Here is a 27434-nt window from a genome sequence, read left to right as displayed (position 1 = left end):
TGATAGTGGATAACAAAACTTTTGCGACTCAAATGCCATCATTTACAAAGCGGTGGACAAAATTCTGGAAAACCCTACATGTGTACATTTGGCCTACAAAAAGGCTGAAACCTTAATCCTACCTGTTCCGTGGTGGATCATCCAGGAAAAAGGCTACAAAATTATGCCAGCTACGCCAGCCCCTCGTATATCAGTATCTATCCTGATCTACTAATGGTATCAACAGATGCTTACGGATGACGGCACTTGCTTAACACGCCTCTTGTATAGCGCGGTTGTTCCGAAGGTCATCCACGTTCACTGGACGCTGCGCAGTGATCCTGGCTGGTGTCGTCTGAGGTGTATGCGGAGTACTCTCATTCACAAACACTGTAGTAAGGATCAAGACCCAGAAACCTCAGCAAATGTTGCTTCGGTGAAGGATGTTCTTGTCCCATCTCCTTGCCTTTCCCTTCTCAATAAGTGCCATTAAGAACTGCAACGTGCCCTCTGCATCTTCGATGCTTGGCAGCTCGACACTGAAATGAAATAGTGGGATGAAGGCTGAGCTCAGGGCAATGTCTCTTGATCTGCCTCTTTTGTCCCTTGGCGATGTTTCGCCGTTGCTCCCAACAATGTTCACTACCTCCTGAGCTCTGTCCAGATGAACAATAGATTTCAGGTTCATCTCAGTTTCAATCGCCCACTGTGGGTCAGGAGGAACACCAGCAAACTGGGGTGACCCCAAATCCACCAAATACCGGCTTGAGACTAGCAGCAGCAGTTTCTCACTAAGCACAAGGAACTTTGCGGGCTCCCGGAGTATCTTGCACACGACAAATGTTTCGTCCTTCAGCCTGCCACAATCAGCTTGGAGAAGCAAAGATACTCCAACTGCTTCTTCCCAGGAGTATGGGAACAAAGGGCGATCTCTGGCCACAGGCCTCGAGAAACGGACACGCAGGCGGTTGGATTCATGAGGATTGCTTCGGTTTCTTATGCTCTGTGCAGTTCTGCCTGTGGCTTCAAGAATACTGGCCATAGGCCTAGCCACAAGCCCAGCTGTTCCCATTGCTATACCTGTAAAATAGATACACAGTTGGTCAATGTCTGGAACAACAAAAATTGTCTGCAAGGGCCTATCGAGTGGCATTACCTGAGATAACCCCAGGAAGACCATGTTTCTCAGCACCTCTGATTGGTGATTGGAGGAGCCCAGTCAGACCCTACAGAACAAGATTGAAATGCACACAATGTATGCTGCTTTAGAGACAGGTCCGGCAATATTCTATTGAGCATACTGAAGAATGAATGTGTAAATAATAGCTGTGAGCTGTGACAGATTTTCTTTCCAATAGTATGGTACTGGAAGGACGCAGTTACTAAATTGTGTACAACTATCACAACTATGGAGCAAGAAAAGGTCATCAGGTTCCAATTCAAAGAGTCATCTAGGATTTGGGTGTTACACGAGAACAGACACCAGCTATAAAGGTAAATCAGTAATACTTGATCAAGAGAGATGGCTTTCACCTCTAGAAACCCATTCAGTACTCCTTCCCCATGCAAACCTAGCTGTCTGTCCCGTTCATCCAGTTTGGAAGCGGTTTGCTCATCATATGTAAACGCAACAAGGCCCTGCATAACAAATTTCCATGAGCTATGAGAGCCCATGACTTCTGGAGAGCGTAATTTCCAATGATCAAACTGGAGCTCAGATAATACCTTATAGGCAGTTTTACTAAAGTGAGAAGTGGCGCTACTGACTGCATAAACCGTACTGCCAATAAGATTTTTTGAACCTTGTGCGATACCGTTTAATAGCTCAACAGGACTCTGTCAAAGAGTAAATCAATAGAACTTTAAGAAAAGGATTAAAGAATTGCTAGTTCCTCAAGAAAACTGCATTTACAAACCTGCAATTTCCCTTTCCTTGAGGCAGACATAAAGTCTTTTAAGCCAAATCCAACATTCCTGGCAAAACCCATAGGATTCCCTATAACGCCAGCAGAGCCAAAAACCTGCACTTACAGTATATCACAACAAATTCTGCTCCCAAGACACATGTAGTAATTATGTAATACTGTTGGACATTGGAAATACAGATTATATAAACCAAGGTAGTCCTATAGAATACAATACGGCCCGCTTCTTAACAGGAAAAAGAAAAGAGATGGAGGTAAATGTTGGCACAAGCACATGGTTGCAGCCACTCACACTGCAGAAGATCTTAGGAGAGCAACAAATATCCATGTAGTTTTGGTTCCAGGATTGTTCAATAAGCTTATTAAGGTTATTTTGGACATTAAAGAAGATGCCCCCCCAAAAAAGATATACTCCCTCCGCCCCGAATTACTTGTCACATAAATGGATGTATCTAGAACTAAAAATACGTCTAGATACATCCATTTGGGCTACAAGTAATTTGGGATGGAGGGAGTACTTGACTAGAAAGAATACTAGCTTGAATGGTGCCAATTTACCTTATAGAGTTCATGAAGCAACTGCCTGCTATAGTGCCTCACAAGAATGTCCTGGATGGATTGCCAACTTGCCATAAGATTTTCTACCATTATTTCTCCTAGATGAACTGGTACTCCTTCAACGTCAATGAGAGCCATAAGGCCTCTCTGCAACCAAAATGCTTAATTAAGACGGCATACAAGGAAATACCCTAGTAAATAACTTCAGAGCCTACAAACAGATCAAGTGCTGAACAATCCATGTGCATATGTGCTACCAGGTCAACACTATCTACACTAGATAAGGATTCAGGACAAGCAAATATATTACTTTGCACTCGTATAGCATTGTCCAACTCAAGACAGAGCCACAGATAATATAGCATCTTTGTAAACTGTATCAGTCAGCAGCACACTGAGAAAAGAGAACTCAATGGATCCAGCTTTCATAGAAAGATCGCTGCTACTATCGCAGTATATATAAAATAAACACGTGTAGTTCCTCCAAAAAGAAAGGAAGAAAGAACTTATGTAGATAACAGAAGCACGCACAATGCTCTGATGTGAAATCCTCTTATAAAGAAATTTAGTTGTAGTACAGAATGAAGTAATTAACATTTGTAGGGCCTGTAGAAATGTATGAGTATATAACTATCCTTTAAGAAGCACGGCCAAGTAATACCATAGAAACAAAAAACATTTTGTTTTGCATAATATCTCCGGAAGTGGCATGGAGTATATTGTTCCACCTGAATTGCAGTACTGTTGTTGAAGCTTGTGCTGGGGTCTGAGACACCTTCATTCCTATTGAGCCATGGAGTGCTAGTAAAACTACAGCAAAAGACAGTCACTGGTAAATTGATAATGGTTTTTCACAGTGGTGTCCGGAAACATAAACACAGAGAAGAAATAACCTGAAAGTTAACTTGACAGGAGTCAACTCAAACAATTCAATATATACTTTTTTCTGTTTCCTGGCTAATAGGTGTATCTGTTGCCATGGTGCACCAATCGGGATAACAGACGGCAGCAGTCCATTGTCTTGATCAGTGTCCACTGTGTAGGAGCTTTGGGGCTTGTCTGACAGGTTTTTTGAAATTTTTGCATATTCACCAAAAATATCAGTAGCACCACATAAAATACTTGAGTCTACACTTTTCTCCAACAGACCAAAATGCACTCTAGAGGAAACGGATCTAAAAAAGTCAATCATGCTCAGGACAAGTCGTTCTTCAAGTTCAAGGCAGAAAGGTGCTACACTGTGAACCACCAAATGAAGAAAATTACCACAAGTTCAGATATAAACATCTGAAATAACTTAAACTGATAGCATAAATAATACCTGATGTTTATACGTTGATACGAAAGAAATGATGTATCTTTAGTTCTCCATTTTACTGCAGCGAACCGCAGCACAGGTTCTGGGGTATTAGAACTTCTACTCTCATTTAGAGATTTCAGCTTGGTATCTTTACTCTTCAAAAAATTAATCGATTTTCCCTTGTGACTTCCCTCAAATGACAGCATGACAGGGTATGGGCTGTCAGAGAATTGATTATCAATTTGCATACTTGGTATTTCAACCGTAATCCTCTGCTGATCTAAGCTCTGCATGGCAACAAACGTCATATCCTTGGCAGAAGCAAACAACAATTCCTGGCAAAAAAAAGGCGAAGTATATTAAAATATATGCAGTGCTGAAAATTTCTTGGTCAACCGTAGCACTCTGTTCACCTGAGGAGAAGAGCTTATCAAAGATATGCCCATGAATGGTAAGTGTATTTTGATAACTTCAGTGAAGTTCAACTCGATCTCCTGTTTGTGATCAGCATCCTTTGGTTCCCTTGATCCAAGGACACCTGCTTCTTTTGTGTCCATGTTGTGACAATTTGAATCAATAATACTGAGCACCTGCAGTTTATTATCACAATGAAAAACTAACAAGAGAAATATATTTGATCAAATCTTGATGGCTACTGGTCCTTGGAAAATAACCTTTATTGCTCCCTCCGCATGCACCGAGATGCCAAATTTTCTTTCGGCTTTCTGGCAAAAACATATTAAACAGAACCAGGTCAGAAAGCAACTGAAAAATATCAACAATATTAATAAGCAGAACCGACTAAGATTGTCATAAATCAAACCAAGCATAAAACCAGCCTTTTCTCTTTCTTTCATGTGATTAAGTAGTAATTTTCCCTGGCCGTAATAAATAGAACCATGTGAAATCGGGGAACACAATTCCTATTGTTACAAAGCTTCTCCACACACAACATTCGCAGGCATAAACGGTGCTTAAGTAAAAGGACCTGTTATTAACTGATTATTATTTGATAAAGCCTCTTAAGTTTAGCAACTCCAGTCAATATTATCATGTTAATAACAAAAATGCCAAGTTAGCCCATGATCTATTCAGTTAGCAGCAGCTACAAGACATTGAACTACCTCAGGTGTGGAAGGTAGGGCCACATGAACATCATCACTGAGAACATCCAGACTGTATGTACCCAAACTCCGTTCCCCAGGAACCTGTAAGGGAGAGAAACCATGTTGTATACTTGCTTGGGAGATTAAACTGAAAGTATAAGTTGTTTAAAAATAACTGAAGAAAGAAGCTCAATAAAGTACCTCAACAATAAGACGGTGAGGATAGCAAGGTTCATCCCAGGCATATTGACATGATGTGTAAGGATATACAATTGTTTCAATAGATTCACATCTCTGCTGATATATCCGCAGTTTCTGAATTAAAAAAAACAATCGTAAACTTGAGAACCAGAGTTTCAAGAAAGCTACATAGCAAGAGCTATTTACCTCGAGCGAAAAGTTGTCAATCCTGTAAGGTACAAAACCAGTCTTATCATCAGACAGCAGAATCAGTATTGTACCGGTAGTACTATTGTTTCTTCCAGCAATTTTTTTGCTATGCATGTCTATATCAGCATTTTGTACTTCCACTCGAACCATATTTGATACACCTGAGGCACTATTCCTCATTTTCACTTGGGCATCTCCCAGGCGGTCAGGGAAAAAGCTACCAGACCATTGCCATCCTGGCCCATCAAATCGAATCGAGACAAGCAACTCTCTGCAAACAGAGTATCCTCAGAACAAACTGTAAATACTTGAAAAGGGTCTATGGAGAGCACATATAACCATACCATGCTGATAAAATTGAGAATTGAATTCAGTTTAATATTCTAAATCCAAATTTCTAAATTTACATGCATGAATTGTTGGCTCATACATATGAACTGATAATTTCTTAAAAATCAAACTAAGCAAGCTAGTTAAGAACAGAAATTGTATGGCTAAGCTCCAGATACAAAGGATAATAACTCACCTGGCTGTATCAGCCCAGTGAAGAAAAGAGTGTTGTCCCGAGCTCAAATGCTTAGAAAATCTTGTTCCCTTTTGTTTATAGAACATATCATTGCTGCATGCATTACAAATTACATATCTGGAAAAACAGGGGAAAAGAGGTAGAATAAAAAATTAGCCAGGCCACCAGAGAATGAAAAAGTTACATGTCAGAAAAAAAAGAAATAAACTGAAAATTAGTTTTGATGGCTGCTACAGCCTTAAGGCAGTGGAATCCTCAGGAAAATTATGTCTGAAATTTATAGCATTTCAGGACTACAGACAATGACAAAGTAAATCATGTAAAAGGAATGAACCAGCCAAGGCTACTGCAGAACTCCAGTGTGCTAAGTTTCATTTGTTATCAGTAAATGATCATGGTGTTTTTTTGTTTTGCTTTTCTTCTAGAGAGTGGAACCGACTCCAACACATTGTAAGTTGATAGATAACGATGAGCACTGAAACAATCTCGTTGCCATTACAAGCAGTTGATGAATTACCTCGGCTGGAAAGCAATAGCCTTTGTCCTCCCAAAAAGTTCTGTCGAAACAGGTACAGATGTTACGGCTATTAAGAAGGCACTAGAAGTAGATGATTGTGGAATAGTGAGACTCGTTGAACCACTGGAAGGGACAAGGAGAAATGGACTCGACCAATCTCGTCGAGTTGTTTCAGTTCCACTATTAGGTACAGATGCATTCAGCTTAACTGAAAGTTCAGTTGGAGGTGTATGTCCAGCAGGAGCAAACATATAAGCTTTAGCCTCTCCGTCACATTCTTTCTGCACATGCTCACTGTTATTTGCAACTCTTCTGTTTGAATGAGAGCTGCGTCCATCAATAAAATCCAACTGTGGCATTTTACTTGCAAAGTGCCTGGTAAAAGAAATGCACAAGTTATTCCAAACACAAAGCCGAAAAACAAAGTTAGTTTTTAACACACGCATATGAATGCTTTAAGGACCATAGTCACTGACTGTATGGATGGGTCTTCTGAAACAAGAGAAAGGCCATTTTTCCCAAGCACATGTCTTGTGTGCCCATCTAACTCAAAACTGCACGGGATCAAAAGGGTGGACCCGCTCCTCTCATAGCTGATTTCTGTGACTGTAAGCAAGAGATCTGTGCAATTGTACAAAAGAAATGGCACGGAAAGGCACAGCTCTCTTGCACCAGAATGAGCATCTGTTGCTTTCTCCAGCATAACATTGAAAGGACCTGCCAAAGAAACCGCCACCGAAATTTTAGCTATGCACTATCAACTTATTCAGAGTAAAGAGAAAGGCTGAACAACATACATTTCGACACATTTGAGTAGAACGCGATCGTCTCTGTTAAGGAGAATTTCAAGCCATTTGATGTGGCTCCATTAGAGAAGGATTCCACACGGGGAAACTTTATGGTCACGGATCTGTAATCTTGAATATGAAATGTGATTCCAAGATCGTTGGAGGGGTCAACAAAATAAATAGAGGCGGTACCCACCTGTGAATATCATTCAGTAACGAATTAGCGAAATAATAGTCAAGGTAATATATATGTATGGCATCAGAAACTTACCTCCTTAAGTGAAACCTGATGTGCAACCCCACCATTATCTATTGTCAAAGATACACACACAGGGAGATTGTTCTTTATGAGAAGAGGTGTACTAAGTCGGACTTGCCGGATGAAATGTGTTCTTGTTAAAACCTGCTTAGAAGCCCTTGGAGCAGTATTTCCAAGAATTGGTTGTGCATTCAAATGGTCAGTGCAGTACTGACCTTTCTGGGCACTACTAGATGAAGGGACAGTGTACTCTTCAACAGATACACAGCAGCGAAATGGATCATTACTAGGGTGAGAAGGATAGCACACAGATGATTTCATAAAACCCACCCTGCTTTCACGTGAAAGCAAACTTGATAAGGAGTGGGTTTCACTCCACAAATAAGTTCTGCCAACAGGATGCCACCTAATCTGGCCAGCCTCAGACAAATGAACCGGCAGGGGAATCTCTTTGTTTGGAAGAATTGGCCCGATTACCTGCAGGATAAAGTTTCTTGAGAAATCTCATGTTTGCTCCTTGTGAATCATCAATTAACCAAGAGTGCTCTACAGTGAGTAGCTGAGAAGTTGATATTAGGTAGCAAATGAAGTATACAAGAAGATGTTTAGAAGAGTAAAATGCACAGATTTGAACAGGGCACAAACCGTGCAATTACTCTCTGCATTGTGCAAGAATAGAATTATGAGTTTAAAGCTACTGGTAGCAGGCAATCTATCAGAGTTCATGGTAGGATTGTCCTTTGGCATGGTCAACTTTTATTTCATATATAAATAAACATTTTGAATCCAAATGTGACTTCAAAGTTTGAAATTCAGCCACCAACCACCTGCTTTTCCCCAATTTCCAATAGTTATTTTTCGCATTTTCTTTAATCTAGAACATGAATGAACAATAAAGGCACAATGAGGCCAACATTAATCTATTCTCGTACTTTGATAGTACCTTTATCAACATTTTCTCTAAACAGTTGCAAGATAAAATTAGGAAGAATATATATATATACCTTTGAAGAAACACCAAATGGTATATCAAACCGCAACTCAAGGGGCATTGATGTTGCATTGAAGAGTATGACCTATAAAAAGAGATCATAAGCCCGTGTATGCGGATAATGATGCAACTGATCATTCAAAAGGTTATTACCGTTGAGTAAACTCGTACAAGTTTGCTATAATTCTGCAAGGAAACATCGAGTACAACAGGCACAATTAATCCATCATGATGGCTACCCTTTCTACCAGATCCAAATGCTTCCAAGCTTTCCTCGCCAAGAATTGGCTTCTTACTTGAAGAGAAGTTGACTTCAAAGAAGTAAATGCCCACAAGGTCAATTGACATTGGCTTAGAGGACCCGGAAGTCCCATCAAATTCAATGGAAATCATATAGTGTGAGACTGCACTCATCCATTTCTCGATGAGGTGTTCAGATGATCGTGCTTCCCTGTGCTGGAAGAAGAATTCATCTAGAGTTTCTTCAACAAATATCGGGACAGAATATCCTGCCGGCACAGAATTCTCATCTACTATAGAGAAACTATCAATGTCATCTGAATTAACAGCACCACGATACACCTTGAAACTAAATGGCAGTGATGTGTCATTTGAGAGAATATATGGTGCGTATCTCCTGGTGTGCACATCATCACGGCTTAACCTCACGATCCCAGGATCTTCTCGAAGATCACCTCCACTACTTGGATTAAGAGAATCTGTGATCATCTCACTAAGTCTGAAGATAGCCTACATATGCAAATGATGAAATCAGAGCAACATACTTGAGAACTGGGACTCAAAAGCACATACAGATATCACACACTGCTGAGTTAATTTAAGAAAAAAGAACTACTAAGCTAAATAAGTGTCAATGCTCCTTGAGAACAGATATATAGCTACATTCTATCTGCAGACTCACTGCCCTGATTCCTGAATCAGGTTAATCAAGATGATAATGGCAGTAAAAAACTATAATGTTAATCACTTGAAGATAGGACACAACAATATTTGCCTCTTGACAAGTTTGAAAATACAGTATGCCAAGATCATGTACCTCGATCAAGGGCTCTGATATATTAACATTAAGCTGCTTGCTTGAATTTAGCGACACCTCAGTAATGGGAGATACATCCAGTGCATGATCAGCACATTTTCGAAGTATGTTTAACTGAAAACTTGAGGGCTCTATAAAAGGTTCCCACATAACCTACACATATATAAATTGTTATTCCTTTATACCATGAAAAACATGATACATCAGACAGCAAGGAAGCATAGCTTTACCTTGTCGATGTTGTTGTAGTTTATCAGAAAGTCAACAAAAGCAGAAACTTCAGTCTCAACACCCATTTGACTAAATTGCAGTGACAAGTTCTTCACCAACGTCTCTATAACAGGCCCATGACTGCTCCACTGTCAAGAAAGCATTACCGAAAACCAGAATGAGCTAAATGTTGAAGCTTACAAAGAGGATATGCCAATCAGCGTATTTGAGTACACAAAAAGACACATAGGCATAAAAAAAGTTGTCTGATCAATTAAAAAATAGACAATTTTTTTATTAGGGGCAAAGTAGACTTCAAAGTCATCTTACAGATTCAGTTGCAAGGTTGACCAAACAAAGCTAATGATCCATTACTGCTGAAGGTACGGAACTGTCTTTGGAAGGCACCAGCTAATGTTTCATTCTGTGACATTTTTTACATACATTATTCAGCTCGCTTCAATACTTCATAGTGCTCCCTTCTTAACAGCAATATATTCAAATTATTTTTTATGAGCCATACAATGAAGCTATGGGAGAGTCATTGAGCACCGCTTAAGAAGAACGACAAGCGTGACCAAAAATCAGTTTGGTTTCATGCCTGGGAGGTCAACCATGGAAGCCATTTTCTTGGTACGACAACTTATGGAGAGATACAGGGAGCAAAAGAAGGACTTGCATATGGTGTTCATCGATTTGGAGAAAGCCTATTATAAGATACCGCGGAATGTCATGTGGTGGGCCTTGGAGAAACACAAAGTCCCAGCAAAGTACATTACCCTCATCAAGGACATGTACGATAATGTTGTGACAAGTGTTCGAACAAGTGATGTCGACACTGATGACTTCCCGATTAAGATGGGACTGCATCAGGGTCAGCTTTGGGCCCTTATCTTTTTGCCTTGGTGATGGATGAGGTCAAAAGGGATATACAAGGAGATATCCCATGGTGTATGCTCTTTGCGGATGATGTGGTGCTAGTTCACGATAGTCGGATGGGGGTCAATAGGAAGTTAGAGTTATGGAGACAAACCTTGGAATCGAAAGGTTTTAGGCTTAGTAGAACTAAAACCGAGTACATGAGGTGCAGTTTCAGTACTACTAGGCGCGAGGAGGAGGAGGTTAGCCTTGATGGGCAGGTGGTGCCTCAGAAGGACACCTTTCGATATTTGGGGTCAATGTTGCAGAAGGATGGGGGTATTGATGAAGATGTGAACCATCGCATCAAAGCCGGATGGATGAAGTGGCGCCAAGCTTCTGGCATTCTCTATGACAAGAGAGTGCCACAAAAGCTAAAAGGCAAGTTCTGCAGGACGGCAGTTCGACCCGCAATGTTGTATGGCGCTGAGTGTTGGCCAACTAAAAGGCGACATGTTCAACAGTTAGGTGTGGCGGAGATGCGCATGTTGAGATGGATGTGTGGCCACACGAGGATCTAGTCCGGAATGATGATATACGAGAGAGTTGAGGTAGCACCAATTGAAGAGAAGCTTGTCCAACATCGTCTGAGATGGTTTGGGGTTTGGGCATATTCAGCGCAGGCCTCCAGAAGCTCCAGTGCATAGCGGACGGCTAAAGCATGCGGATAATGTCAAGAGAGGTCGGGGTAGACCGAATTTGACATGGGAGGAGTCCGTAAAGAGAGATCTGAAGGATTGGAGTATCACCAAAGAACTAGCTATGGGCAGGGGTGCATGGAAGCTTGCTATCCATGTGCCAGAACCATGAGTTGGTCGCGAGATCTTATGGGTTTCACCTCTAGCCTACCCCAACTTGTTTGGGACTAAAGGCTTTGTTGTTGTTGCTTTATCTACCAAATGGCCAAGAAAATGGCTAAGTCGCATGATACTGCGAGTATTTTCCAGTGATACTCCACCTCACAAACCCGAATAAAACATTCAACAAATAGCCGGTCTAAGGATATTTGTTACACATCTAAGCTTTTATGGCATTTCATTACAGCAAATTAACAACTAGCAATGTAGCATAACTTACCCTTCCATCATTTAGCAGGAGAGAACCTTTTCTTAATCCCGCCTTCAATGTCACAGAACAAAATGAGGAAGCTGATGACGACGATTTAGGAAATCTGAGTTCTATACTACGCCAGAAACTAAATATCTGGTGTGAAAAACTAATATCCATGTATTCTGCTTGTAGATCAACAGAAAGATGTAGCATGTCAGTTTCTGATTGATGAATATAGCCACCAGCTTTAATCTTAGATATATGCATGAACGGAACAGAGGCACCCTTGCTCACTTGGATCATCTCCAGTATTACTTTTACTCTATCTAAATCACATTTGAACTTCACCCAGCTTTCACCTAACATGACCACAAAATGTTTACTCTCAAAAGTTAAGGTGACAAATTTGCAACCTCTTCGTTCATTGGATTGAGTATCATCTGCATGGTGGATCAAATAAGAACCAGAATTCCCGTCAACCCTTGGATAATTGCTATTCTCATTTTGCTCTTTCTCCCAGATAGGTACATGAACAACAACAGCAATACTTTCACATGTTACCACCAAGTAAGAATTGTCTTGTGATTCTGATTCAAGAAATGATGACATTGCAGAGCCTGAAAAATGAGGTGAAGCTGCTGGATGCCCCGCATGCAAACTGTTGTCTTCCTTTCCTATGCAGGAATGAAAATGGTTGATAATGATATCCCAATCAACTAAATATAACCAGATCTCGAAAAAGGGTACAGTAATTAATATCTCATCTCGCCCAGCATGATGCTTTGTGAACTTGATTAGAATAGGAGATGATGGCCCATCAGAAACTATGGAGACAAGAGTGTGGCCACCAGATGAGTGTAGAGCTAAAGAGACAATATCCATGTCAACATGCTCAGGTTTTTCATTAACCATTACAGCAGAAACATCAAACTCAAGGTTTGCAGTGGCAACCTTCTCCAATGGCAATTCTTTATCTTTTGAGTGACCAAAGAGAACCACCAGATCCTTGATAGAAATAGTAATATTAATAGGCTCATTAGATTCAACGCTCTCCTCATTGGATCTTCTACGTTCTAAAAACTGACGGGCATTGCCTTCGTACATTTTACTTTCTTTGACAATTGAAGTTAACTCGTCAGTAATACGAAAAACTGTCTCCATCCCGTCCATAAAATACAAATCTGTACAAGATAAGACAGAGTATGGTATTATTACATAACCAATACATATCAAGAAATGTTTAAAAGAAGATGGTATCAATCCAAATATATACCTTCAGAAATCAAATTGCATTTTGATATTTTGCTCATAATGAAAGTGGCCAACAAAGGCTGCTCGGAGCAGGATAGTGTTTTGCAAGGAACTTGAATCCATATGCCGGCATCAAGCTTCTCCACAAGAGGGTGTATTCTTGCAGGCATGTCCTCATCAAGCTTCGGGATAAATTTTGTTTTCTCATTCAGGAATACAAGTGATATGGATGCATCTCTTGAACATAGGCTGATGACATCAACTCTACTGGAAAGAGTACATTCTGAACTGAAGAATTCTTTGGGAATATGCTTGACAAATTCTGCTGAAATCCCAGTTGGAATGAACTCGCAGAAAAAATATGGAACACCAAGTTTTATACAAAAAAGTTCTTGATTTTCAATAGGAAAAAGTATAACACAATCACATATCTCAATTGTGTAGGTGATACTGTCATGCAATTCTCCGGAACACTCAAGATTGTTACTTGCCACAGAGTGATGCTCTTCCACCATAGGATCCCAATCATCCAATAAAAAATATCCAATAATCATTGCCAGCAGTTTTGTTGGTAATACACAACAAACATTTTGGGTTGCAATACATACTTCAGTTGAGAGGGCAGACAAGTCCTTTTTGACACGGACGTTGAGTACATTAGAATTACCATGTGAATAAGTTCCCCAGAGTACCTCACTGACACTTGGTGATGTCCACGGTGAAGCGAGCAATATATCTTTAGCAGACAACAATAGGTCCCATGAAGTTGCATCTACCAGTGAGAATGTTGCTATAGACTCGGGAACAGTGAGTGTTGCTAAAATACCACATGATTCATGGAAATGTGTTCTAACCGAAACAAGTGATAAATCCAGAACGGTTGTGCTGACATTATTTGTGTTATTCAGTGAGTTAGATGAACAGTTAGAATGCTCAGTTTTACATTGTACATTGCTTGAAAGCTCTGGTGCGGAGTAACCATTTGAAGGTGTAATATCTAAGGCTTGAACATCTCGAGTTTCTAAACATCCGAAATTAGATATGATATCAGCATGTAAAAAGGGAAAGTGATCAACAGAAACTCCTCCAAATGATGTGCTCCCTGCTCCACAGATATCTGCCAATGAAAGCTTAGGAAATTTGGCATTGGCTGCCTTAGGTTTCATGGAACTCTGGTCCATTGAGGACACAACAGCACTGCCACCTGGAGATACTGCATCAAGATTGCTCAAAAACTTCTTTATCTGACCAAATACAGACGGATGAACATGCAGATCAACATCATTTAAGTTCAACTGGTACACATGATGTATTTGATCATTATATTTATGAGTCCTGTAATGCAGCTTTAAGCAAGCCTCGGCAGCAAAACTTTCAGGAAAACCTGTCAAGTCTACACAAGTGCTAGTTTTGTAGTTTCCTGATGAACATAGCACATGTGAATTCGATTTGTTCTTCAGATCAGTGGAAGTAATTTCAACCATCTTGGTGATGATCCAAAGTTCTGACAATTCCCACACAGCATACCTACAAAATAACAACACCAATTCACACATTACAATCACAGGAGATAATCAAGATTGCCAGATTGTGAAAATTGATAACCTGATATCAATATCTCCAACACTAACAGTGATGAGTGAACATTCCTTGCCATTGTCTTCGAGGTCAACCCTTAAACTCAGTTTGTCCAGCTTGAGAGATGCAGACATATTTAAGGCTGGTTTATTGGGCCCATTAGTCTTGGTATCAACGGAAGTGTTGCTTCCAACTAGGTCACTTTCTTTCAGATAGGTAGACAAATTAACAACAGCACTGTACATTGTCCGAGAGAAGTAGATATTGGCAGATCGCACAATAGAAGCAACCTGCCAAAATGGTTCCAAAAATATTTTTACAGACACTTACATACAAAGAGGGAAAAGAAAGAAAATAGATCATATATAGCATAAACCAGCTAACCATCTTTTGTATGCATTTCTATAAATATACAAGAATCCAGAACATCAAAACCATACAAGAAGACACCTATCATTCAAAAACTATTACCTCCAATTGTTTCAGCATTGGTTCATCCAAGAATATGCACAATCCAAGGACAATAGAAGCGTCCAGTTTGACCAGTGTAGAGGTTATATCATGTCTACTAGCCATCAACACCTTCACCTGCAAACAGACATATATTTCTCACTGGTCCATGTGGATGTTGAATGAAAATTAACTGAAAAGCATGTACACAAGGCCTAACCTCGAATCCGGTGAGGCTAACCTCAAAATGATTATATAGGTCATCCAATTGCAACCCAGGTAGCAGGCTGTCAGAAAAACAAGTAGAAGTTTTCTTCGACATGTAATCAAGAAAATAATTGTTATCTTGTGTCTGAGAATCATCGTCAACTCTATCTTTGGATCGCATGGATATATCTTCAGCCTCAAAAACCTGCAACGACAAAGCTACCTACTATGAACCAAAAGTTTTAAAATAAAGAGGAACATCAAGAACTGTCTTTCTTCCAATTACATTGAGCTGGAAAGAATCCACCCTCCTCCTGCGAGCGCCCGGGAGGCTAACCCTCGCGCCGCCGCCTCCCCTCCCTCGCCGGAACCAGGGGGCGCGCGCGGGCAAAGCTCGTGCGTCGCCGGCGGGGCTCCTTTGTCTCCTCGCGCGGGGGGTGTGGCGTAGGCCGGGATGCGGCGCTAGATGCCGGGTGTGGCAGCGCGCCGGCGCTTTGGAGCGGGCCAGCGATGGTGGCGTGGTGGCGGTGCGACGGGTGGCATGGTGGTGGTGCAGGCCAGCAGGTGGTGACGGCGGCGGCGGCTGCCCGTCCAGATCCGCCTCTGATGCTGCGGGTCACGGGCGGCCTCTCTTGTCATGGCGCGATGGTGAGGGGGCGGCGCGGCAGCGGTCGAGGTGGGCGGCCCCCGTCCAGTCGGGCCCTTGAGGCTGCACGGCGGCGCTCGGCGCGGGAGGGCCTCGCTGGTGGGCAACCTTGGCTGCGGCTGCGGGTCAATTTGGTATCCCTCGTCAATGGGCGCGCGATTGCTGGTGGCCTCGCGGGGTTGTGTGCCGGCTGCCATGGTGGGGCGACACGGGGGTGTGTTCGATGGGGAGCTCGGAAGGAGGGATGGGTGGCCTTGATGCAGTCGCGTCACTTGTCGCTGGCATAGGGGTGTGCCGGTCTGAATGCGCTCGGAAGGAGGGATGGGTGGCCTTGATGCAGTCGCGTCACTTGTCGCTGGCATAGGGGTGTGCCGGTCTGAATGCGCCCGCTCCTCCTTCTCCCTTTCCTCGTGTTCGGCAGGGAGCTTGGTAGGAGGGATGGGTGGCCTCGATGCGGTCGCGTCACCTGTCGCCGGCACAGGGGTGTGCCGGTCCGGATGCGTCCGCTCCTCCTCCCCCTTTCCTCGGCCGCGGGCGGGTTGGTGCAGGTCTGTCAATGTCCGGGGCGGAGCGTCTGCTGGTGGCTCAGTCGGTCGGGGGCTGCCGGTTGGGCCAAAGCCGGGGCCTTTGTGTGGTCTAGGGGTTGTCTGGTTGCAGGGCGGCGGCTCTGGCGACGGGAGGTGCGGCATTTGGGGGCGAAGTGTGCGTCTCAGGTGCGGACGGGCAACCATGGCCACGCGGGTGGCGTGGTTGCGGGTGGTTGACGGAGCTAGGGTGCGACGGAGGGGATGAGCGTCGGGGTACACCACTTGCCCGGTCCTTTGACTGGCCAATGGTCGTGGCGGCCGTTGACGCTGTATCCTTCCTGAAGGCTCCGTCGCAGCATTCCCTCTCCTGTCATCTTGCTCCGGGTGAAAACCTGATCTTCGGGATCGGGCGGTGGCGGCTATCCATGGTCGTACCCTTCTGGGAGGCACCGCTTTGGAGTCCTGGCTTCGTTGTTGTTCGACTCACCTCTCTATTGTGGATGCTCATGGTGGAGGTCTCCGTCGGCTCCAAGCGGTCTTCCTCGTTTGCTTGGTTGTCGGTGGGGTGGTGTGTCGGTGCCTGGCACCTTTGTATCTTGCCTTGGGTGTGTGTGTTGGGTGCAATGGTGGTGTGTGTTTGTATCGGTCTCTCGGTTGTAGTCGATGATGGTTGCTTTAGAATATAAAGCGGGGGGAAAACCTTTTTCGGTTGTTGCATGACATAGCTGTTTCTGTTGCCTAATTCAGTGGCGTGGACAAAAGGAAAAGTAATCTATGGCTATGCTATGCACAATATTACATGCTTAGATACTAAAATTCACTTCTTGTTATAAACACAGTTGAGCAGTTTCTTTAGCCTGTCAATATATTTTGCCAGCATGCATTCACCATGACCAAGTGCTACACCCCTATGTACTGGCATCTCACCGACCTGGCTGGATATCTCCTCCTGCCACTTCCATTCTTTACCATTAACTAGGTAATTATCTTTCGTTTAAACAATTATGTCCTCTGTTTCAAAATGCAAGTACTAGAGCGCTTCACCTAAAGGTTAAGAAATTTTCAAACTAAGGTGAGTGGAAAAAAGGTCAACTTTTCCACCCTTTTCAAAATGTACAGTTCGACCCAATTCTACCATACAGGGGAAATACATCCTACAACCAGGTGTAGTTACACCCACGTCTCATACTACCATCGGGTAGTGTATATACTACTTTATCATTTTGAGTATGTTCGTATACTATTACTAAGATGCTCCAAATCGAACTACATGGAAAAATTGCAACTAAGCCCATCGATTTTAGTATATTTTTAAAATACATTCATATTTGTACATAAAAAAGGGAATGGTAAAAATATGGTACATATTACTTAAGTATTATACTCCCTCCGTCCCAAAATTCTTGTCTTAGATTTGTCTAGATACGGATGTATCTAATACTAGAACGTGACTTGATACATCCGTATTTAGACAAATCTAAGACAAGAATTTTTGGACGGAGGGAGTATATACTATGTGAATATTCCTATATACTACTCCCTCCAATCCATATTACCTGTCGCTCAAACGGATGTATCTAGCACTGAAATACGTCTAGATACACCCATTTGAGCGATAAGTAATATACATACTACACGTACATACCCTCTGGTAGGTATGATAGATACTACCTATAATGCATGAAACACACATGTGTGTAACTTCAACATTTATTTCCATAGGGGCACTCTATATATAAAAAAATCAGGGGAAAATGATACCTTATATTATGCAACACTAGGAGGCTTACGATCATGATTATATGTTATAGCCATCCAAGTTTGCCTAGTTCCATAATTTATTTTCTAAAATGTCAAATTTATATTTCCAACTTGAAATAAACAGAACTCATCCGGTTTATCAGAACCTCGGTTGGGTCCAAAAATCCCATAAACACATTGATCATAGTAAAACCGTGGAACTAACATGCTCCATTGTCAAAATGTAAAACACTGTTGTTTATAACTGGCACATACCATAGTAAGTTCTCTTCCACAATCATATGATGGTAGCTTTATGACGAAATGGTGAATCCTTAAATCCCAGAGAAGTTTCTTTTGGTTCACAGACATGTACCTAGAATCACGTTTAAACAATGAACCAAGTTCTACTGGCAATACCACAGTACGGAAAATATAGAAGTAAATGGGGGAGAACTTACTCCAGTTTGGAAAGAAGTCTTGTTCCAAAATTATCAAAACGGTTTAGCGAGGAAAGCACCTGGGTGAATGCAGAATGGCTAGAATATTATTTGGCATTTAAACTTGCATAACTTCCTCCAGGTGATAAAAATCTCGAACCAAGTGAGAGTTAACAGTATATTTAAGTATTCGAAAGGCACAACAAGTAACAACAAAGTGAGCTGATGCCAAGTCCAGGATAAAAAGTGTATGCCTAAAAATCAAGCTGATCTAGGAACAACAATTGTGAGAGAATATCATATTCAAGATTAGAGGATTTGAGTCAGGGCCTCCACTACAGTTTTCATTCAAAAAGGATAGGAGAATTCAACTCTGCACTTCTAGGAATGGAGGGAAAACAGAATTTTACAGAGTGGGGACTATTGTTGTAGTAGAATTACTTATACAACACATATGGTCACAAATTAGTTTCAATTGATAATCCAACTACATTATTGGCTATTGCATCTATCTCTTGCTTCGTTAACAATGGTTAGCTATATTGAGCAAACTCATATAACAAAGCAAGACACAAGAAAATACTACATCTCTTCCGAACAGTGGAGCATAGATGTACAGCATGAATGCTTACCCTATCATGCTGGAATTGGAAAGAGGAAAACAAATCATAGATGTGCAGGAGATTAAAGAAGAGTTCTGGTTCGTATATGACATTGAATTCCTGGACAACAACCTAACAAATAACAGGCAAAATAACTAGAATCAGCAATTAAGGACACCGCAAAGGTACTATGTAATGAATTCAGCTCTCTTCTGGAAAGAATACAGTTACCCGTGTTGAAGCTTCTGAGTTTTCGTTTGACTTCAGAAAGTCTACTTGAATACTGATAACAGGTGCACCTAGACCATCACCAGTGCTACACTAAAATATGTTACGGATTAAGGACATACAGTTCAGAGAAGGGTCCAAAAAGATCTTCAGGGTCAAACTGTAATGTGTACCTTTTCAGCCAGCAAGACTTTATTTTTATTCAACGGGTTAGTTATCTCAAGTGAATCAAGCCAAGCAAGGATAGTTGCTGAATCATCCCATATTTTATATTCAGTACCAAGACCAGTAAACATCCCATCGATAAGCTTCATGCCAAATCTTCTAACCAATCAATATAGCAAAGTTAGACGATGAAAAAGGGGCTCTCATATAAGCTAAACCATATAAACAGGAAATGGAAAATCAGGCAGCAGATAACAGCATAGTAAGGAGCAATAAATTATTGCTTAAAACAGAATGAATCAATGGAGTGTTTGCCATTAGAGTGGTCTTTTGGAGTACTTATGCCTTACTATCCTGGGTAATAATAACTAATAGGCACAGACTGTTTGGAGCCATCACGGAAATATTAACCAAAAATGGCAAAGATTATCACTCACTAAATTATTTCTATGGCGCGTCATAGCAACACCCCACTGGCTGTAAAGCTATTATGACAAATAACAAATTTTTGCAACATAAACTATGAAATAATCAGAGAGATGAAGCAGGGAAGAGACACTTGCCTGGAGGTGACAGTTGTGAGTATTTGAGGAATAGATAGTCTCAAAGAGTAGTAGTTTTCCTTTGTCAGATGATTTTCAGCAGAAGAAACAGGATGAAATTCTGTTCCCTCGTATATATCCTGAATGAAAAACTAAGATGTTAGAACTGCCTGTTCCTAAATATCAATTGCATTAAAATTGACTGCCTTGTACAGAATAAGTGAAGAGCTGTATACTTCCAGAGTATAACCTTAATAATGTCTTCTGAAACAACACCAGCAAATGAACTAGTGTCAGCTGTTCCACCAGCACCAAGCATTCCAAGAGAAAGCCAGTTTAACCATCCTCGGCCTGCCCCTGCTGACGGCTCATCAGTTCGAGGACTTCCTGGACTAGAAAAGTTGTCTTTTGTAGATTTCACAGACAAATCCTGTCAATATCCAGCGAGATTTTAGCACAGGTGCCCATTTCCAGCCCATCGCCTCCCCCCTGCCCGCGGAAAGAGGCAGAAATGTGTTCTAACCTCGAAAACATAAATACATGCGCTCTATGGAAGAACCTAAACAACTGCAGATTTCATTCTTGTGTTGAAAAATGAGAAGAAAGAAACCAATATAAACCCTTGAAGTACCATTATCCAAGATTAAGAACATATGGCAAATGGCTAGGCAAGTGGTATAGTGATAATGCACATGGATGTTAGATGTAAAATGTTTAGGTAAGAGTACAGTTTTTAGTGGCTCAAATGCCTATAGGTGGGCAGTTTCAACTTTAGCGGTTAAATTGATAATTGATGAAAATAATTCACAGTATCACTGTATTATTCTTCACATGAAGTATCAAGTACCTGTAGTCGTTGCTCTGCAATTGTTCTGTAGCTAACTATATCATCTATATCACATTCTTTGTCCAGAGTTTCCAGCTTTTGTAGAATGTCTTTACTTACAAGCTGAAAATAGCAAAACTTCAACAAAGTAAGCTAGGGGAAAGCATGGTATGAACAAACAATAACATAATGTACATCCTGTGCTATTATATTATCTAAAATCGAATACGAAATTAGTCTATACAAAGAAATATTGTTTACTGGCAAGAGGGAATAAAAAATGTGCAGTATGATGTATATACACAAGCTAGACTGGTTGCAGAATCAGAATCACCAACCTAAGTCGAGGCTATGTAGCCTGTGTGACCACCAATAAACTAAATTAACATATTTAACAGGATCTAGACAAACAAATATGACCGAAACAAAATTTTGGTCAGACCCTATCTACATTAGAAAATGACGAGGAACAGTTAGTACACCATCATACAATACAAGGTGTATGTGACATCTCACATTTTCATCCCTTAGCCGATTTCGTTACACACAAATGATACAGAATGTCAGTCCAACATGCACATGATTTACATGTCCAGCTAAAACTAACAAAAGCTGTCCGTTTAGGATAACAGAGTTCTTTATTTCCAAAACAGTATTTCACAAAAGTTGTAACATATAATCCTTAAGGAAACGGGTATTAATGTTGGAATGCATTATATGAACTTGGCATATCAGAAACAATACAAAACACAGCATGTTATCAACAATTTCGTCTGACACAATACTCGTGTTGGTGCCTGTGTTATATGCATTTGGTCTATCACAGATAATACAAAGGAGCAGCAGATACATCTTATCACAAATTTCATCTGACATAATTTAAAATTGACAATGTGTACTATAGACCTCCCTCCTGTTCTATCGGCTTTCCTTTTACTTTATGTAACATACAAGTAAGAGAGATTATAAACCTCTCAGTCTTGAGCTACATTACAGGTAAGAACTCTCTGTTCATGTGTGCGTCAGAACCATTTACAAAATTATGAGAAAATGCATGCTATACTGAGAAAATCGCACAACCTGTCCTTTCTGCAAGAGCTCCAATTTCGTTCGGTACAAATTGACATATTTCCGACGGTACTCCCTGTTAACATACAAACAAGCACACACATTAATCTAGAAAACAATAGAAGAGAACAAGTGTGGATGAAAGATATTTTTGTTTTTGTTAATATCACTTAAAACAAGATCATCAAGCAGCACCACATCAGTGCAACAGGTTTCAAGTAAACACAAAGTCATAAATCATTAAATTGGAATTGTTTAAACAACAAAGCCTTATCTTCTGCTTATCAATTTTTTTTTAAAAAACAAGATCAATGGTTGTTAGGTCAGAACAATAAACCAAGTCAGCGATAGCTAGTATCATCTATAGCAAAGAAAATGCCAATCTTCTATTCTTATCTGTCAGCACATAGGCTACATGTGCTGTTCAGGTGCGAAGCTCTGAGCTCCCTGAAGCTTTTTAAAAATATCAAGAAAGTAGAAGATATATTTACGAAATAATTTAATGAATTTGCTATCATTGACAATCTATACTTGACACAGAAAAAGAAAGCATCCAATCATCAGGCTCCCTAATTGCCCTCAGAAACAAAATTCAAGCAACCTTCAAACCCATATTTACACTTGTTTTCAGTATTTTTATATTATCCTGTCTAGCAATAGTTGCTGCCCATTCAACTATAGATTTTCTGCTCATTTCACACCTTGCCGATCAAGTTGAACAAGGGAAGAGCTAATACAAAACTCACAGTCGCTTCCCCAAGAACCTCCAAGAGGTTTTCTTCAGTCTTCTTTTAACGTCTGCCATGATAGAATCCTTGGCATACTGCCACCACATTATCTGCCAACCTTTATGTCTCTTAGATAAAAAGCTCTCAGGCGGGCGGTAACGACCATATCTGTGAAATAGCAGCAACAAACATTAGAGGTGGTTCTAATTTGGTGTTAGATTTCATTTACCATCAGCAAATCCTCAAGCCATTTACTGTCTGTATTCAGCAAATCAGTGAAACCAAGGAGTTCATTATTTCGAGCACAGGTTTAAAAGCTAGGAAATTTTACAGTGTCCAGCATTATTCCATCAAAGGCAGAAGATGAAGGGGAGTATTGTGCATTAAGGCTTACATTTAGGCTGGAACAAGATTTCATGATGAAAAAAAATAACAATAAAGCCTATGCTTGTCTATGAACAAATACATGGAACCTATGATAGATGTCGGTAACCAGATAATAGTTTTTGGTCGTGTAAATAGACCAGCGTACTTTGTTCGCAGAGCACAGATGGTGAAGTGATCACAGAGATTCAAAATTTGCTGAAGCTGGATTTCATCTATTGATAGAACCTACAAAGAAGATGAAACATGCAAGGATAAATCAACCCCGAAGTGATTAACACATCAACACTGCTAAAAACAGAAGAAATAACGAACCAATGCAGTTAGTTCTGCAGTCATGTCATACTGAGGCACACCATCACGCTTTCCGGAGTTGTTGGCCTGTATACAGATGAAATTTCATTAGAACAAGCTGCTCAGCATTCAGCAAAAAATAAGAAGGGCTTATCTGAAAGTAACCAGAAAGCTTCTGAAACCCTGTTGCCAAACAAGACTACCTGATAATACCATAATTGATGAGAATATGTAGAGAGAAGAGATGCACTTACAAGCACAGACACAGTCACACAAAATGGATTTATAAGATAATCATCTCTTGGGTGGGCCAACCCGAGACTGAAATTAGACTGAGCATCAGTAAGAGCACCAACATCATTTAGATTCTGCTGTTCTTCTAACTGTTGACAGTAAATTCCAACATTCGATATATTTATCTTCTTGTTCACTTCATCTTGTCTGGACCTAGCCATCAATGACCTAAAGTGCCCCAAAAATACACATTTACAATCAATGAATCAAATGTTTGAAATACCAAAAGTTTTTCCAAAAAAAAAAAATGCAAGGAGCATATATTTTACAATGCAATGACAAACAGTCCTGATGGTTTCATGATATATCGCGCAGCAGCTATACCCACACATAAAACCAAGTCAGTAAAGCAAGTTACTATACAATTTTAGGCCACCACAGTTAACTGTCAAGACATTTACAAAGTTAAATTTCTAGTGGCATTTTGGATTCCTTCAGGACTCATAAGTCAAATCAGCTATGCAGAAACACTGTGTAGAGTTGTGCTCCAGTGTTAAGTTGATTACTTAAAAAATCCCAATGATTTTTAACACTTAAAGAAACTTCACTGGCTTCCAAGCATTTTCATTACTTTTAATCAAGCATCTCAGTTTTATATGTCTCTAAATAATTTTAATTCCTAATTAAAATTTAGTGATCTTCAGTACTACAACCGTCAGGTTGTATACAAAGAATATTAGACTTAACTAGCAGGTTGAAGCTTTGTTATCGGTTTAAATAAAAAGGATAAGATGGCTTCGGTAACTCACATGGCAAAACTTTGCTTCTGTGTATCTGTTTGCATCGAGAGACTGTTGAATACCAAACCAAATATGAAGCTCCCCTGTATATTACCAAGAAAAACAGGTATATCTGAGAATCAGCAGGAAAAATAAATAACACTGAAAATAAGAATTGAATATATGGGGATACACGCGTGAAATGCACTTGAAAAGCAATGAGTTTTCTGCTAGGTTTATCTGTAGCGCAACCATTGATGTTATCGGATTGCAAAGAGTATCGAGGAAGTTTCTATGAAATATAGACCTGTGGAAATTCTGAGACAGTTTTATTAACAATATGCAAAATTGGTATGTATGCAGATATCAAACTAATTCCTTCTGAGTTCAAAATAAGGTGCAAAATGTGGCAACACATAAAGTACTGCTTAACCTTTATGCTTTAGAAATAGCAGGTATGCCTCTGCAAACCTACCACTGGGTTATACTGTCCAAACTCCAAAAGTAGACCATTACATGATATTTAGAATAAGAAAATCGAGCAGTGTAATTCCAAACACTAGGTAAAAATAAAGAAAAATGATGAGAATTTGATGGACAAGAACTATGGAGACATAGAGGGGACATGGATGAGTTTTAGAGATGGTCTCTTCATGGATTTATAAATAATAATACAAGAAATAGTCCACCACCATAAGTGCCTCAAAATCTGATCGATACAAATTAAAACCAACTGTCCACATGATAGCATAGCACGCCCAAAGATGGGTAATTATTAGTGTGGAATACTTTCTACTCCCTCCGTCCGAAAATACTTGTCATCAAAATTGATAAAAGGAGATGTATCTAGAACTAAAATACATCTAGATACATCCCATTTATCCATTTTGATGACAAGTATTTCCGGACGGAGGGAGTAACTTTTTTCATCTGGCAACAAAAGCATACTTGAATGTTGACTAAAATAGATATTGCATGTAACACTCAGTGCACAGAAAAATAAAATATGATATAAACTTGCGTACCTGATCGTTGTGGGATTCAACATATATGATGTGAACATTTTGTATGGAAACTTGGATATTGTCCAGTATCTGCCAAATGGAGCAAAATTATCAGTGCTTTGGCATATCAATGTTACTATTGTTCAAAGAATAAAATTGTAAGCTTGTTACCTTTGCTGACATGTAGGATAGAAGTGATTGCCCCGTTTGGTTATCTAGAAGTCAAAAGAATTAAGGTTTTCAGGAAACCTTTCAGTGTGTTAACTCGGTAAATAAACATGCAATTTGCAAATGTTATATTAACAGTATGATAAATATAAGCAAGTAAGTGTTATGAATCGGTAACAGCTAGTTCATCACTGGCAGCCTTCAGATACTTGCATACAATTTGATAGATAAAAATGTCTCCGGAATGTGTGTTTGTATCTTGGTGACACTGATCTACACATTTAGTAGTTAGCATATGTACCTATAGATCGCGGATTTTTATACTCCCTCCGTTCCTAAATATAAGTCTTTTTAGAGATTTCAATATGGACTACATACGGATGTATATAGACGTAGTTAGCATATGTACCTATAGATCACGGATTTTTATACTCCCTCCGTTCCTAAATATAAGTCTTCTTAGAGATTTCAATATGGACTACATACGGATGTATATAGACGTAGTTTAGAGTGTAGATTCACTCATTTTGCTCCATATGTAGTCCATATTGGAATCTCTAAAAAGACTTATATTTAGGAACGGAGGGAGTATAATGCATGCTAATGCACATGCAAGAAGATAAAGAAAAACAGCAAGGACACGAAACCTGAAGTTACCACTAGCAGTTTAGCACAAACAGCTGAAGTTAGCGTGTTTATATTGAAGTGAATTGCAGTGACAAACTGATATCTGAAATTTGCAAAAAAAAAATGATGAAGAGCACAGGAATAGAGACTGACCTGTCACTCTTCTGGAAAATTTAGCAAGCTCTATAGCATTAAGTTTAGCCAATTTTCCAGCTAGTTCTCTCTTACCAAGTGACTCGGATCCCCACTGATAAAGAAACAGCATTTTTATTGGGTCAACACAGTGGAAACACCATTGGCAAGCTAATTGAACAATGTAAAACCAGATTCAGTGACGTGCCTCAGAATCCTCCCGCGGATATGCACATACAAACACATCTTCTATAACAATAATTATAGGGTCCCATCCAAGTTTTTTCCATGGAATCTTTATGCTTAACTTCCCAATTCGTCCTGTGGGAACAACAGAATGGAAACTTACGACTTACCATAACACATAGTTTTACCTATACGTGACAAAATAGCAAAAATAGTGTTGATAGCATCCAGTCAAACAGTCTCAATGGGATCATAGATCATACCAGTCTTGAGTGCGAAAGGCAACTGCAGGTAGTCGAAGGCTTCCAGAATGAGCTCTACATTTTCCAAATTTATTTCCTCTGCACAAAATGAAGTCATCAAACGCTTAGCCACCATCAGGATCAGAGGGACAGCACAATCCAGAGCTAAGGCGCAAAATGTTAACAATTCTAAGAAGAATTACTTGGCAATATGTATATCAGTATCCATCACCGATGCAAAGCATAAACAGGCGTAACAACGGAATCAATACAACCCGTGCACATAAAAATCCCACTACGATCAAACCCAATGCCAGTCACGCCTTAATCGAAACTCAAACATCTGCAGCACTAAACGCAGCCATGGAATTAACCAGCGAATTTACTGCTGCGGCAGCCGAGGGGTGACGAATTGGAGAACACTGGGGACCAGGACAGCCGCTGGCTCGCGGGTGATTGGGCCAGCCCAAGTAGCGGAACGCGGGGGGTGTGGTCTCTACTCACAAGTGCTCTTGGGAGGGGATCGAGTACGAACCGTTCCAGATGCCGATCTTAAGCTGCTCCTTCTGGATGCCCTTGACGTAGCGGCCGAGCAGGCCGGCGAGCACCTGGCTCACCACCCCCTCGAACATGGCGGCGGCGGCGGCGGAGGAGGAGTCTCCCTAGCGAGCCCGCGAGCCCATGGGGCGGGGGAGGAAAGGGCAAGGAGGCGAGGGGTGGAGGGGGCGAGGCCGTGGAGGGAAGGGAGTGTGGTGAGAGGAGAGGCGAGTTGGGTTTGGGACTTCCGTTTGCTTTTTTTTCTTTTTTTTTTT

The 27434-nt window shown here is 40.6% G+C and overlaps 1 protein-coding gene across 4 annotated transcripts; it reads right to left on the bottom strand.

The window, feature by feature from the left end:
- On the bottom strand, positions 1-27434 carry LOC123166530 (uncharacterized). 4 transcript variants are annotated; one of them, XM_044584339.1, is made up of 48 exons: positions 27158-27434; positions 26644-26721; positions 26403-26515; positions 26216-26309; positions 25439-25482; positions 25289-25357; positions 24294-24367; positions 23505-23712; positions 23272-23337; positions 23105-23184; positions 22591-22740; positions 21857-21920; positions 20798-20899; positions 20201-20380; positions 19972-20090; positions 19417-19567; positions 19247-19336; positions 19046-19147; positions 18435-18493; positions 18250-18349; positions 15074-15265; positions 14875-14991; positions 14431-14693; positions 12848-14352; positions 11602-12755; positions 9627-9755; positions 9397-9549; positions 8493-9089; positions 8353-8424; positions 7361-7825; positions 7099-7285; positions 6778-7018; positions 6302-6676; positions 5785-5901; positions 5256-5529; positions 5070-5183; positions 4887-4970; positions 4437-4487; positions 4176-4352; positions 3784-4097; positions 3356-3700; positions 3191-3272; positions 2463-2609; positions 1896-2000; positions 1705-1815; positions 1513-1617; positions 1136-1205; positions 1-1059 (listed from the first exon to the last, which is right to left on the bottom strand). In XM_044584339.1, the coding sequence occupies exons 1-48, from the start codon at positions 27252-27254 to the stop codon at positions 398-400; spliced, it is 10248 nt and encodes a 3415-aa protein (XP_044440274.1). In that variant the 5' UTR covers positions 27255-27434; the 3' UTR covers positions 1-397. The 4 variants fall into 4 exon arrangements, with proteins under 4 accessions (XP_044440274.1, XP_044440271.1, XP_044440272.1 ...); XM_044584336.1 differs by having other exon boundaries at positions 1513-1815; XM_044584337.1 differs by having other exon boundaries at positions 1513-1815; positions 19417-19564.

Source organism: Triticum aestivum, chromosome 7D (genome assembly GCF_018294505.1).
Source record: "Triticum aestivum cultivar Chinese Spring chromosome 7D, IWGSC CS RefSeq v2.1, whole genome shotgun sequence".
In the NCBI taxonomy this organism is placed as follows: Eukaryota; Viridiplantae; Streptophyta; class Magnoliopsida; order Poales; family Poaceae; genus Triticum; species Triticum aestivum.
Note: the sequence above shows the minus strand (reverse complement) of the source record. Positions and strands in the feature narration are given on the sequence as shown.

Excerpts from the sequence above, each read along its gene's own strand:
- LOC123166530 (XM_044584336.1), bottom strand. The coding sequence starts at position 27,254 with ATGTTCGAGGGGGTGGTGAGCCAGGTGCTCGCCGGCCTGCTCGGCCGC. Across the intron at positions 23,713-24,293 it reads CAGAAGCAAAGTTTTGCCAT|GTCATTGATGGCTAGGTCCA; the intron begins GTGAGTTACCGA and ends GGGGCACTTTAG. Across the intron at positions 14,694-14,874 it reads CAATGCTGAAACAATTGGAG|GTTGCTTCTATTGTGCGATC; the intron begins GTAATAGTTTTT and ends CCATTTTGGCAG.